The sequence below is a fragment of the Kryptolebias marmoratus genome, linkage group LG22 (assembly GCF_001649575.2).
Source record: "Kryptolebias marmoratus isolate JLee-2015 linkage group LG22, ASM164957v2, whole genome shotgun sequence".
NCBI lineage: Eukaryota > Metazoa > Chordata > Actinopteri > Cyprinodontiformes > Rivulidae > Kryptolebias > Kryptolebias marmoratus.
The window spans coordinates 16563625-16579144 of NC_051451.1; the positions used below are offsets into that span (position 1 = coordinate 16563625).

Consider the following 15520-nt stretch of genomic DNA (forward strand, 5'->3'; position numbering starts at 1 on the left):
TTTTGATGGTAAATTTTATAATAATAGCATTTGCACCAGCTCTTAAATGGACAGTTTGCTCATTTTTGAAGCAACATTCTGTCTAATGGTTATCAGTCGTTAGTATCTTATCAGTCGTGACATCAGTCATAAAGCGCAGAGTCTGGAGAAGGAGGCGACAGTCTTTGTCCTGGCTAGGCTAATGGCTGGTCCAGTGGTGCCCAATCCTGGTCCTGGAGGGCCACTATCCTGCATGTTTTAGTTGTTTTCCTGCTCCTCAGCAAGTCTTTAAATTCTGCAGAAGCCTGTTAATCACTCATTCATTGAAAACAGGTGTGTCAAAGCAGAGAAACAGCTAAAACATGCAAGAAAGTGCCCCCCCAGGACCAGGACCACTAGCCTGGCCAACAAGGACCCATTTTGTATTGTTTTTCAGGTTTATAAAACATCTCTTTCTTAAACACTTTGTATGACACTGTTTGGTCAGTCGCTGTTTTCTCAGTCAAACATCTGTGTTCCTACTGGAATATACTGTATGTGTGCTGAACACAAATCATTATATGCCAATGGCACAGAGGCTGCTGAATATATCTTTCTGTCTGATCAGTGCATCTAGTCTGCCCAAAACTTACTCAACTCCCAGCGGACTGTTTTTCCCTTCATTTTCCATCAATAAGTCTCTTATGGCAGTTGCTTCACAGCCAATAGCTAAAGCCACTTTCTAACATGTTCTGCAGCCCTGAACCTTTCTGAACATTTTCCTGAGCAGCTGCATGTGAGAATACAAATGCCAGGTGTTTTTAGCTAAACCTTCAAAATGTCTGTGACTATGGGAGTTGATTTTTTTGAAGAACCAACAGCGAGTGAACAGACCATTAAAGGGCTCCAAACTTGTTCCTGATTGGCTTTATTTGATGTTGTACCTATTTCCCACTAACGATGACACATACAAATTAAAAAAGAACACAAAACTGATCATCATTATAAGCTATTAGAGAGCCTCGGTTGACATTTTTCATGTTTAGTAAAGAAAAGTCTACAACTTTAGTAGCTTTTTTTTGTTACAATGTGCTGCTGCTTAGGTAGCTACCAAGTAGTGAGAAGGTGTCTTGTGAGCAGAGTAAGAGTATGGGTGAAGAGGAAACCCTATAATAGGCCCAGACTTAGTTCTCTGGACAGAGTCTGATGTTCAGATGTTAAAAAAAAGAAAGAAAGAAGGAAAAAATAAAAACTTGTCTATCTGTCTGCCACTGTTTGCTCATTAGTAAGCAAATCATAGAGAGGAAGTCTTGGAGCTTTGTCAGTGTAAACAGTGTGTGTGCTGCTGTGAACATAAAACAATAAAACTGCGGAGAAAGGTTAGACGTTTTAAGAGCTTAAACTCACTATAAACCAGCATGTAGCTCTGTTATAAAAACACCCACAGTTATATAGGGCAAAATATACTTTTATTATGGGGGACATTTTTCCTATAATGTTAAATTCATCAGTGCTCTGCAGAGAATGAATGATGTATTATTGATGCTTCCAAATGACTACAAAGGAATGTTACATTATTTTTCAATGAAGCATTATGCTACTTATTGTAGCTGAAAATTAGTTTATAAAACATAATTTACAACCTAAAATCATTGCACACCAGCCTCTGTAAATAAAATAGCCACACCCAAGGCATCAGAGATCTGTAACCCTTCTGAGAGATTCAAAACTTTCTCTTTCTTTTTTAATAAGGTGAAAAAGACAACACTGTCAGAGAAATGGGGTACATTTTGGTAAAGGATTTCTTCTCAAAAACTCATAGATTTAATTAGACTCGATGCATCTCTGCTATACTTGTCACACATTTTGCTGTTGTCGTTAGAGTTAGAGGAACTAAATAGACTGAGGTTAATCCCTGGAGAAGGGATTGTGTTTGCATGTGTTTACAGTAAAATATACTGAAACTTGTTTGTATTAATGAGGATGTAAATGTGTGTAGCAATGATCCCCTCACAGGTTGAAGGTAAGTGAAACAGAAACGCAGTGTGTTTCAATCCATTTCCTTAGAATCAGCCATTAGCTGTTTTATTACAAGGAGCCTTCCATTGTTCACTGCCGTCAACTTTGGCAGTCCCTTGGAAATTAATTTATCTGCTTCAGTTGTCCCCGCTGGTTATGTTCAAAAACACTGCTAGAACTACATGAAAGTGTATTATTCACATCTCTAAGATTTCTCCCTCTTCCTGTGATTTGTGTTATTCCTGAGCAGAAAGAAGCAGCATTCTGGGGTGGGGGGATGTTTAGATTATAGGGGTTCCTTTATTTTTTCTCCTTGACTACCCAATTAAACAGAAACAGTATAAGAGGGGTGCCGTCCTAATGGTGTTTTACTGTGGACTGAATAAGCAACAGGTTCTGTTTGAAGCCTGGTGCTAGAAAGCGTCGTATTACTGTTGTGATGTGTGGCAAGAGTCAGTTTCATTTTATTAATAGCTATATTGCGGTACAATACAGAGATGATTCATCCCTAAATTGCGAGCTGTGTGGAAAATCTTCTGCCCACCATCATATTGTTGGGATGCCTCTCACGTCCTACTGAAGCACCTTTATATTTCAGCATTTCTTTCTTTCTTTTTTTTATCAAGAAATTGATTGATATGGAATTTGTGAAGACATGATTCAGCCCAACAGTGTGACTACTGCATGCCTCGACACTTGTGAAAGTAGAACGTGTTGTTCTGTGTGCAGATGAGACATTTACTTTGAGCTGACACAGTATATCACAATAATATTACAGAAGCAGCACCTTTATTGCCTAGTAGGATGTTCAGTCAGCTATCTCCAAGAGGCAAAATCTTGCATGCCCAAACAGCTCCGGTTCAGATATGCCTTTTTTCGTGTCATAAAAAAAAGAAAAAGAATCACAACAAAAAGAGTTTGCTCTAAAGTGAACAAAGAATTACAAGATTGAAAGATCCAAAAAAAGAAAGCAATGAGGTGAAATAAAACGCAAAGAATAAAGTGTTGGGATAAAAGGAGGACTAAACCTAACTACTTTAATGGTGAGAGCCAATCTTAAAAAAAAAAAAAAAATGATTGGTTGACTTTCCCGAGGCAAAGCTCTCTTTGCTCACATCAATAAAACATAAACATGAATAAATGCACTGCTTTTGGCCTTCCAGGGTTCTTACTTAATTTCATGTATGCAAGTGAGCGATGATATGCATGGAGAATTGTATTTACCTTGAAGGCTCAAAATAATTCTTGGACCCATTTTGTGTTTGTTTGTTGCCATCATTTACAAAAAAAGAAGAAAAAAAAAAGAAAGGCTGCGACATAAACTCTTTAAATTTGGTCTTAAATGCACCGTCATTTGCTGGGATTAAATCAGACATCTTGTGATCTTGCTGCTGGTCTCAGCTCTTCCATGTAGCTGTTACTCCCTATTGACTTTGAACACTGATGTGCAGCCCGTCAGTAATGTCGGAGACATGGGAACACACGGTGATGTACTCCTGATGTATCCACTGAGGGAGATATCATCCAAACAGTCATCTGCCTCACTGGTCTGTTTTGGTCCCTGAAGTGGATCTTCACTGACCCAGTTCAGTGGGTCAGCTTTTGTTAATGAGCCAAATCCACAAACGTGTCGTCGACTGTTAAGAGAGAGCATTTAGTGGCAATTACAGCCCGGGTGTCAGGAGGATTTTTGTCATCAAGTTTTGTTGTGTGGGTGCAGTGGCCCAGGGGTGTGAAATAAAAGAACAAAACAGAAGGGGTAAAAAAAAGAAAAAAAATAGGAAACATTGGCTGGTTTACTTTGTTTGTTTTGTTATTATTCTGTCCAAAGACACCATCTCATATATCATTCAGAAAGTTTTGAAAATTAAATATTACATAGGGTATAATGAACAGCACAATGGGAAACAATCCTTGATAATATTTCAGAAAGCTTGAAAAAAAAAAGAAAAAGGTACTTGTTTTCTTTTTAGGTTATGCTAATGTTTTTTGTGCTTTCTGTCCTTGTTGAGTTCTTTGGGTAAATGTATTGGGAGGTGTTATATTTTAATTTTTGATCTTATTATATTCATTTGATTAAATCAGAATTAATGATCAAATTATGCTGAACTGAAACTACCAAAAGTGCAAAATAAATTCAAGAACCTATAAATAGCTAAATAACAACAACAAAGATCTATGCCACAAAAATGAAAGAAGAAAGTATTTAGGAAATTATTTATTTTTTAAACAGGATAATAAAGCAGTTTCTGTTTCATTTTGATATTCAATAAATAAATACCTTTGGGAGTTCTAAGAATAAATAATATTGAAATTCATCAATTTATAACAAACAAGCACATAAACAAATGAAAGTAAACATAAATGAAACAAAGGCTAAACTATAAACAATGCCAAATTAATACAATTCAAAATAAATAATGTGCTGCTTTTATTAAGCAGTGTATTTATGTTGTGTTGTTTTTAAATGATTGATTTTTGTGCCATTGATTGATGTGAGGTTTTTATTGTGTGACTTGTGTTTGTGTATGTGTTTACCTTGGCTCTTGGTATTTTCAGTCAACCATGAATAATACCTGAAGTTGCAGAAAGCTGTAAAACATCCCTTTAGTGTAAAGTCATTTAGTACAGTATATGCTGCTCTTTTAATTCCCAGTGGTAAAGAAGAAACTGCCTGCAGTTTGACACCAATAAAATCAATTTCAGATTCAATTTGCCTCGTAGTATTTATAACATCCCATGACACTGAGTCGCTGTTGTTAGCAAAAAAAAAAAAAGAAAAGAAAAAGGCAACCGAGGAGACAAACGATCAACAGTTTGGCAGAGTTTTTCTCTTGTATCTATTTTTCAAAGCAGGCAATTAGACCGAACATCACAGGCATTTAACTAAGTCTGTACTCCAAATTGATTCAGACTCCAGCTTTGGACCTTGCAGACACGGTGCATTTAGTTATGCAAATGCTTATCTCGCTGTGTGATTGGTTAATTAACCTGTAATGCAGACAGTCCCGGCAATGCACAGTGGCCGTTTGATGGCTAAATTGCGGGTCAATTGGGTTTTTAACATTTTCAAAGCAGACTTAGTGGCGTGTCTTTGTTCCTCTTAGTCTGTGTGGCTTTTCACGGTTTAATAACTCCTTCCATGGGTCCCACAAGGTTAATGTGTTTAAACTCACTGTAATTGAGCTTTTGACCTATCTTTCATGGTTTTTGTTTTAAGAAGGAAATCATCACATTATGTTTTATGCCCCTTGATTGTTATTATCCACCATCCCTTCTCCTCCCCTTGATGCCATGCCCCAAACTCCACCAATCGTTCTACCCTGAGTTATGAGCATCCACATGGGAAGTCATTTATAATGCCATTGGAGTGACAATAATGCATTTGCAGACCATTTCCCTCTGCACTCCCTGCCTCAGCAAGCTTTTACAAGCCGTGTTTTCATTTCCCCAGGAAAACTTTCCCCAACTATATCCTCAGAGAACATTAAAGTGTTTAACCAAACTGAGCAATGAGTAACATGAGTGATATAACACAGCAAGTACTTTCATCATTTGACATCAACATTTGTTTACAATTTTGTAGCAACGAGGCTTGAGAAAAGTCTAGGTGGAAAAAGAAAAAAAAAAAAAAATGGGAAGAGAGGAAATGTGAGCGAGAGCGAGACGCAGTGGAGCCAATGAGTGCATTTCTTTTTATTGTTCACTGAACAATTATGTTCAGATTTTGCTGTCAGGTGGGTATCATTCCACATGAGATACAGAGACAGCTCCTGACAGCCCACACAGACTTTTCTTTCTTTCTTTTTTTTAACTCTACTACAGATAGACTGACATATCCTGACATCACAATTTCTTGTCATTGAGCTAACTGCTGTATGAGACTGATATTTATTAGAACAGAAATGTAGTGTGCATGTTGTATTTATTCTCCATCATGAGGTGGAGACAGAAAATGTGTGCTGCTGAGGCTCTTACGTAGAGGTCTTCTCCTGCAGACCTTGGCGTGAGATTAAACACGTGTGTTGCTGTTGATGTTGCAGGTGATCCTGATCTTGACTAAGCTGTATGACTTCAACCTGGGTGCTGTTACTGAGAGCTCTCTCTGGAGGTAAGTTTTCCTCGCATCTAATCACAGCTCTTTATATGTTTTTTAGTGTAAATATAAAGGTTAGGGCAACAGCCTCAAAACAATAAGAATAATATATTCACAGAGGGCGCTGTATACTGTAAGTGAGATTTATCGTGCTCTCCTTTCCTAGGATATGAACAATCACGTTTCACAGCGAGTCGGTGTGAAGTATGTTTTAATAAAACGTTCTGAGGTGGTTCAGAAAGAACCATCCTCCTCTCTGCTTCCTGCAGTCCCATAAATAACACAAGTAACACTGCAGCAACCTTTTAGAAGAGCCCCCACTTTCTGTCCATCATCAGAAAGGAAACTTTTTGAACGGCTATTTCTGAGAGATAAACCGGATGACTGATCTGAGGTCTTCTTTCTTTGGCTCTGTGGTGCTTTTCCTCTGACCTAGAAACTTTCCGATGATGTTTTTGATTGATAGTCATCTGTAACCTTTTGTTTCAGAAGCAGTTGACATGCAATAGTCATAGTAATTTTATTCGGTCTGTATTGAGAGGTGAGTTACAGTGCCCTGTCAGGTCATAAATAAGAATAGAATTCATAAAGGATTATACCGCACAGTCCAATACTGTCTTTGATATGCCTTCTTTCACCTCTCCAAACGCCTGCAGAGAACTCATTTCATTCTGAAATACACATGAAAAAGAGACCATCAGTTCACCGAGCATAGAGTTTCAAATTAATATCTGTTTCTCCAGAGGCACTGCTAAGATTTACACTCGACTTGACTCACTTTGAAATTCCATATTGTGTACAGGAGGTATTCCATCATCAAGATGTCTGCTTAACAATAGCCTACAAGTAAATTAGAGTATCTCGGGGGTTCACTGAGGTTCTTAGTATGGGTATTAGTAAAACAGCAATCTGAATGTTATGAAAAGAAAAGAGAGTAAATGATTTCTGTGATAACACAATAAATGATTTATGCCTACAGCTGCAGGGCTCAGTTGGTGGCAAAATGCAGTGTGTGGATCAATGGCTGATTTGCATGAGATGTCTAAACACGAACGGAGTCCCTTTGTGTTCTGAGATGAAATGTAATAACATCATTTAAGAGTCCTTCTTCCACCTCCACAGTCAAAGACAGATAAGCTATCGGAAAAGAGCATTTAAGCTCCAGTGTTTTCGGAGGTAACTTTGTGGAAACAGTGCCGGCAGGAAATGGACAGTTCAAGTTAATGCATTGACAATGATAGCAGACTGTGAGTTCCCATCCAATTATGCTGTGAAATTACATTTGGAGGCAGCCAGGTGAGGAGAAATATGGAGACATGAATGACAAACACGTCTGTCCTTGTCATGAGCGGCAGTTTGGTAGGGCGCTCGCATCTTTAAATGCAGCAGCAGACATTTTATTTCATTTTTATGCAGGTGTTTTTATTATCAAGGCCAAGAAGTGGGGTATTTAGTTTTACCTTTTGATATTTACTTGAAATTGTGTATGATTTTAATGGCACAATTTCCTCCTGAAAAGAAAACTGATTGAATATGGATCAAACTCAACTTTTAAATCAACTGAAATTACTACTAATAAAAAGCCATGCTGGCACTGGTTGAAGATAAAAATGAATTAATACTAAAGGACTTAGTATGTATGTGTGGAAGAATATCTTCACAATTGCTTTATTACAGTTTTCAGTCTGTGTATGAAGCATTTGTACATAGCTCAGAATGATGGTATCAAAATTTTGACATAATGAATGTTTTCTATCTTTAACTACAAATTGTATCAACTGTATGAACGCCAAGTTTTTTTCGTTTTTTTTTTTATTTGTTTTTTTGCTGCATCTGCTTCCTTTAGTGGTTGGAATTGCGGATCATTTGCCTCCATCTTACCCAGTCCCCAACATCTTCTGTCAAAACAACCCTCTGAATGTCCTCCTTCGCCACATGGCCTTCCTCTTTTCCTCCTCCCTGGCAGCTCCATTTTCAACATCCTTTATCCAACAAATCCACTACCCTTCCCTCCGCACATGTCCAAACCATCTCAGCATCACCTCTCCAAGTTTGTCTTCAAACGATCTCAACCTACGCTCTCCCTCTGATACACTAATTTCTGCTCATTTTGGTCACTCCGAATGAAAATTTTGTCATCTTCATCTCTGCCACCTGCTCCACTTCCTATCTTTTTGTTTGTGAAATGCAAAATATTACCAAATCAGATCAGTTACTCCTAACATCAATAGTTTTTCTGACAGTCAAAGAGTTTTGGAGCCTTAGAGTTTAAATGATCCACATGGTGTGATGCATTATCAGACAGTGTCAAAAGACAAATTTTGCCAAATTCTAAAGACTCTGACAATCTGACAAATTCAAGCTTACTCACCAAAATACAACATGCATATTTGCAAGGCCGGTTGAGGCTGTTTAAATGATCTTTTTCCTCCCTGTATATTTTTCTAAGCTAATTAGTTCAAACCATTAAAAGCTGACAACCAGTGTTCATAGGTGAATAATCTTAATAGCAATGTATTTCTTGTCTTTGTTTAAGACTCATGTCTAAGTACTAATTACTTAAAAACTGCGGTGTACTTATCTACTGTTTTCTTCTCCTGCTTCTTCACCATCAGCTGGTGCTACCCTTTTAAAGCATTTAACTGTATTTGTTTTATAGTTCATTGTTGTAAATTTTTTTTAGTCTTTCATTTGTCATAAAAAGCATCATGTCCATATAGGCAGTGTAGTAGCCGTAGTATGTGGCAACCTACTGAATACATAAGTAAATAACTAAGTAAAGGCCTCTGTCTGGATCCTGTATTTTTCTCAGTTTGACTTTATTTTTTCAAGACACAAGTTTCATGTGGTATTGCGAGTTGGTACTATTATAGTGAAAATTAATGAATTATTATTTAGCTAAGGCTGGATGTAGTTAAATAAACTTGATTATATTTTTGTGCTTTTTCCAGTCAGCAAAACATGTTATATTTATGAGTTGTGCATACCTGCAGATCAGCATAACATTAGATATTTAGAAAACTTCCCGCAAGTAGTGACCTTTTCAAATATGGCTTAGCTAGTTTCAGTCAAAGATATTAACAAACAAAATGGGCCCAGGCTCATCAAACATTAATTACTCACAGTCAGGGTAATTGTGTTTTGTAACATGTGTGTGCATTAGTAGAAAGAGATGTTTTCTACATTGGCTGCATATTTTTTTTCTTACCCTAGGATCTTCTACTTATTTCACTCATCTTATTCCTCAGTTAGAGCATTTGAAGTAGATTGACAGAAGGAACGTTAATTTCTAGCCAAAACACTGATGATAAATTAAGGAAAGTAGACTGTATTTAAGTTCTTTTTTATCCCTGTAAGCAAAATGTTGGCTAAATGGTAGAAAATCAATCTCTAAACATATGGTATGCTCTAGAGAAGCAGTCTTCCTGAGGAGAATGTGTTTAACAGTTAATGGACCAAACATGCCATACCTTTGCAAAGGTGCTCTAATGATTTTTTTTCTCTCTCTAAAACATGTTATGTTGTTTGTTTTTGCTCAGATCTACTGATTATGGCAGCACCTACACAAAACTCAATGACAAAGTGGGTTCAAGGACAGTTTTAAGCTACCTCTATGTCTGCCCTACCAACAAACAGAAGGTCAGCCTTTCCTTTTGGCTTTTATCTCTCTCTGCTGCTGTATGAGCATATCTCTGACATCAAATTGAAATTTCTCAAAATTACTGCCAAATGAGGGGTTTTCTGTCTCCTTTCTCTTTCTTATATATCCCTCATGCGGCCATCTATATTTTAGATAATGATGCTTAGCGACCCAGAGGTAGAGAGTGCTGTTCTCATCAGTTCGGATGAAGGGGCAAGCTTCGAGAAATATCCCATTAACTTCAACATCCTGAGCCTCCTCTTCCACCCGGCACAGGAAAACTGGATTCTAGCTTACAGTCATGACAACAAGGTAGCTTCTTACTGAATCCGCAGTTGACTTTTAACTTGAAATAAAATACTAAATAATGCATGGAACAATATATTTAAATTTATTTTCAAGCTATTTTGCTGTGAAGTAAATGATTGCTGCACTGCTCAATAACTGATATATTTGTTTGGTCATTTTTGAAGTGGTGTTCTGTCAAATACTTATGAATAGTTAGTACCTTATCAACTGTGACATCCATCACAGATTAGGGACTATGAAGAAAAGGGCAGAAGTCTTCCTCCAGGCTAGGCTAATGGCTAGTCAAACGAGGATATAGTTTTTCAGGCATATAAAACAACTCTTTCTCTATAAAGTCATACTGGTATGGGCAAAAAACCTATACATTAAGTAATATCAAACCTCTACAGTTTTGAACAACATTGTTTGATTAGATCATTGCTGTTTCTAAACAAACATTTGTGTTTGTGTGCTGGGCATAGATTATGTATATCATGTTGTTGATGCTGAAGCTGCTGCATGTAGTATCAGTCCGCCTGAGCCACATGTTTAGTCAGTCAAAGGTTTACTCAACTCCCGGCAGACTGATACATTCATCAGCATCAGGACATCAGGAAGGTCTATGCTCAGCACACATACATTTCCATGATAACACTAACATTGTTCAGTTGTGACAACAATAACAAAACCAAACTGCCATGCAAAAGTGTTGAGGTTTAATTTTAGCTAATGTAGTATTCTTTCACACAAGTACAACATGTTGGAGAAATATTAAATTTTAAAAATCTGAAAAACACTATAGAACAGACCCTCATCTGGTTAGCCATTAGCCTAACCTGGAGGAAGAGCTCTGCCCTTTTCTTTGTGCTCCATGACTGATGTCACGGCTGATAAGGTACTAACTCAGTACCTTATCTTAGTTCTGTCAGATAGTTATCTGACAGAACATCACTACAAAAATGACCAGACCATCTGAATGTGATAAAAGTTGGTATATTTTGTTTTGCAGCTATACAGTTCAATAGACTTTGGGAGGAAATGGCAGCTTGTTCATGACAACGTGATGCCGGGCAGATTCTACTGGTATGATTATGTGAACTTTATTACTTTTTTTTTTTTACCTGTTTTGTGTTCCGACTGATTGTAATTTGCATGATGATGATGCTCATTATCAGTCTATCGGAAGAATCCAGTGACCCCTTGTCAAAAACTGATTTCCACCATAGAAGTCAAGCACCAAACTGATTAAACCCACCTCACGTACACCTGATATATTATTGTGCTTTCTTTTCTGTAGCACAAACATGACATGCTGTTTTTTGTTGTTGCAGCCATTTAGGAATCTTTAGTGCACAGGCACAAAGCAGTGAATATTGATGTGAGTCCGTTTACCCTGCTGGTCAAAGGATGTGTCCAACCAAGTGTGCTTTTATTTTTTATTCAGGAAATAAAGGACATTGGTTGGAGGACATTCTCTCCACATGTGTGAACAGTCAGATGATTCACAAATTAGAGGAGCACAGTGGGTACAGCAGCACCCAAAACAATGCATTATTTGTGCTCTTGAATATTATTCTGTCATGCGCATTATGTCAAAAAAGTTGTTTTTTTTTCAAATCTGTTGCAGCTGCCTGCAATTTTATAACAGTACACATTCTCTATGGTGGATATTTATTGGAACAGTGGCTGCCTTTGTTGATGCCTTGGTGAATTGAGATTAATTGCCACTGGTGGTGCAATTTCAACTCTGAATGATTTACAGCAGACAAAAAGATATCGTTGTGGGTTTTTCAGCAAAGGGATGTCCATGTACAGCTGCTACACCCAACCAAGCATTCCCTTCTTTCTTCCTAATTCTCATTTATCCTTTTCGTATCTACTAACCCTATTTCTGCTCCCCTCTGTCTCCTCTTCCCATTCTTTCAAGGGCGGTAATGGGGCTGGACAGAGAATCAGATGTGGTCCACATTGAGACACGCATCGCAAAAGGCCGTGAGTGCTGCAATTCAGTCTGCTGCTGTAGCAAGACCCACAGGACCCCTTGGCTCTCATTTAGAGAGAGGTCATGGGCAAGATGAGACCTGTTCTGCTGCTCAGATTGGTCCCTGAAGTCTAGTAAAGCAGAATAGGTGTCTCCTGGAAAAAACAGCGAGTTTTCGAGGGCTGATGGATGTTTCTTCTCTTTAATCTGTCCCCAGTGTTTCATAGACAAACTTCTGCTGCTCCTTTTTAAACAGAGCTGCATATTCTGCCAAACCAATTATAGGTGCTTCCTACTTGGTGGCTAAAACGTACGCCTAGTCCTCTTATATGAAAATAAACCTGTTTGTAAATTAGCGTCAGATCCCTGCTTTTCTAACACAAACTCCAAACTGGTCATATGACAAACCAAGCTTTGATTAAACAGTTCTGGTCATACTTAAAGATGCCACGGAATATAGAATATTTTCAATGTAACAGTTTTGTACAATCCAAACATTTAAATATGAAGTCTAAGTTTCCTAAACAAAATCATTTTTAAATAATTTGGAAAAACAAAGGACCTGCTTTAATAATTATTATCTGAACCTTTGGCATTTTTTTATGCATGACAGTTGTTGGGTTGAAACAACAAAACATACAAATGACAATAATGTCACAGCATTAGAGACATGGAAAACCTGGTAAGTAAATAAAGGGAAAAAGTAGCAAGTGTACTAAAAGAAAAATCATACACAAGACTAGTCCAAAAACTTTGTATTTGTGGTCAATGTTGTTCATGTTTTGTTTTGTTTTGTTTTTAATTATTTTTTGGTTACCTTTACTTGAGGTTCCAACATTGGTACAATGATTTTTTTTAAGCTTTGTTTTATAGCTGTAAAATTTTAACATAACTGCAGATTTGCACTAAATGGGAATATCAACTTTTCTTGGCAAGTTGTAACATTTATTAATTTATGATTTTCAGATTGCTATGCATGGCTTATATTAGACAGCTCTATATGTAGCACATTCCTATTCTTAAACATTAATATTAGTCTTACTGTTTAGCTACTGATAAGCTTCTAATGATTGTATTCTTTCATTTACTGAATTTTTAAAGTTTTTATTTTATTTTATTTTTTACTGTAAAACTGATTTGGCTACATATTTTTTTGAAAGATATTTTTGCCAATAATGCCATAATAATTTTACCCAGGACTCTGATAGTCATAAAGCACAAAAGAGTTTTGACAAGTGACAAGTTATATCTAAGCTTGAACATTTCCACTAAATCTGTTAAATCTGTTCCCAGGCTGTGAATTTAGATTGATTTAAATGATAGAAAGATCCATAATTAGAAAGAAACTAGTTTTGATTTACTCACTTCTTTTCCCTTTAGGTGCTCAGTATGTAAAGTGCAGAGCCCAAAGATGCACCGAGGGCAACAGACAGTACCTCTTTCCTGGACATGTGGACACTAACTCCCTTGTTGTGCAGGATGAATATGTTTTTACACAGGTATTATAATCACCAATTCCTTCTCTTCATCAAAATAATCAATTCACCCTTATCTTTTTTACTTACAGGTTACACTCTTTGTGAACTTTGATTTTCTCCTTTTTTTACTTTCTTTTTGGTTTTTCTTTTGCTCTGTTGTGCAACCAATTTATGCTTTTCCATCAAAACCCACATAATGGCTTTTTCCAACGCACCTGTTCCCCACTGGCCTGGTGTGTGTTTTGATTATGTTTCATCTCGTTCATGTCGAAGGCACGCTTAGCGAATGACTTTCTGCACAAACATAATCCATACCTGGAAAAAGTGTTTGTTCGCCACGAGTACATGGCAAAGGAACAATGAATGGACAAGTCGATGTCCTTACCATCATTCACTCTGACTTTGACTCCAATTAGACAGCCACAGTCAGGGTCATTATTAGAAATTTAATTTTCAAATGTCCTTTACTGTCATTGATTTCTGTCCACTGGTAAGTAATTTTCTATTTGTTAGATGGACCTAATGTTTTTGGTCATTCTTGTTAGGCTCCAACTAAGTTTTGGGAAGGTAAAAATCAAATTGATGTAGGTTTTAATTTAGTGTTTAGAATCACCCATGTTTTGAACACATTTTTTTAAATCTTCATCAGCTTTTAGCAGTGACTCCATTTCATTTTTTGCACACTTGATTGGAATAGTTACAATTTCAGAAATAAATTTGATGGTCTGAGCAGAAATAGTGAATCAGTAAAAGTTCAAATTGCATTTGGTTGAGATGAGATTTACTGTGAGGGCAGAGGGAGACATGAGGAAGATGCCGGTGAATATAACTGGACAATCACAGAGAGAGTGTCTGCACTGAGCTGTGGTGGCACAGATGACTTTCTTGTGACTTTCATTGCTCGGGGCAGTTGGATTTAACTTGACAAAGAGTAATGAGGTTATCGATTGGGCTACAACGAAATAAGCAGTCTTCAACACCCCCAAAGTCTCCAGGGAGAGAAGGAACAGCCAAGTGCAACATCCTCAAAAATGTGGCCTGGGAAAATGCAGCTCATTGATTTTCGATAGATTATTCCATTAGAGCCCTAATGTAGTGTGTTCAGGGACAAACACCATCTTTCTAGTTGATTAGAAAATAAGCAATCAAGTACTGTTGCCCTGCCTGTAAGTGGATGGGATAGTGGCAGTGCATTAAGATCTTTGAGATGCATGGTATATAAAGCCAACGTAATTTTCAATGACTCAGTTTTAGACTAATTGAGGTCATAATATTAATTTCTGTTGTTCTTGTAATTTTATTTAGCCTTCAACACCGTGGGAAGCAGAGTACAGCTGCAACTGTTTTATCAAGTCAGTCAAGCATTGTGAATTCATTTGCGTCTTTCAGGAGATGCTTCATTTCACAACTGAGTGACACCCTAATAAATAAATGATTTTCATTTATTACTGTGTGAAAGTTTTGGCACATTAAAATTTTCAAACAATTATCCATCTTGTCATACAATCATAAAGGCTTCTTATCAGTTCAGAATTTATCAGCAGCATGAAGGCAGCTCCAGACAGACAGCGGCGGTCGTAAAATAACTATTTTTCACTTCTGATGGCCTGCAGCCGAAAGGGAAAGGGCGATTATGTTTTTGCTCAGATCTGTCGCATTATTAAAACTTCTCATGAACCATTAGACAGTTTTTAATAAAACTATCAGAAAGTGGTGTACATCTACAACTGATTGACTTTCAGAGGTAACCCATTTCAAGATGGCCATCACAGCTAAGCGACCTTAGCAATCACAAAAATTGCTACAATTCAGCCAGTTTTACAGATATGAATCTAAAATCTGGTGTGGTAGTAGCTGACAGTCATCCTCAGCACATAATCTGAGAGCTAGGACATCTCAAAAGATCTCACATAACATTGTGCCTAATGTCATTTACAAGGTTTGACCAAAATGGTTAAAACTGTCCCTTCTTCATGACAAGATGAAAACTCTGGCATGGAAGGTGGCAGACATTGCTTCAAGGAGTTTTAGACCAGCCAAATTGCTTGAATAAAAAAAAG

At 37.2% G+C, this 15520-nt stretch overlaps 1 protein-coding gene across 2 annotated transcripts in view; it reads left to right on the forward strand.

Annotated features, from left to right (window-relative positions):
• sorcs3b (sortilin related VPS10 domain containing receptor 3b) overlaps positions 1-15520 on the forward strand; it is a 47731-nt gene that overhangs the window by 12927 nt on the left and 19284 nt on the right. For both annotated transcript variants that reach the window (XM_025008955.2, XM_017430786.3), the window contains exons 2-7: positions 6021-6088; positions 9613-9712; positions 9867-10025; positions 11011-11084; positions 11929-11993; positions 13363-13481. In XM_025008955.2, the coding sequence (XP_024864723.1) occupies positions 6021-6088; positions 9613-9712; positions 9867-10025; positions 11011-11084; positions 11929-11993; positions 13363-13481 (585 nt within the window). The remainder of the gene's footprint in view (positions 1-6020; positions 6089-9612; positions 9713-9866; positions 10026-11010; positions 11085-11928; positions 11994-13362; positions 13482-15520) is intronic.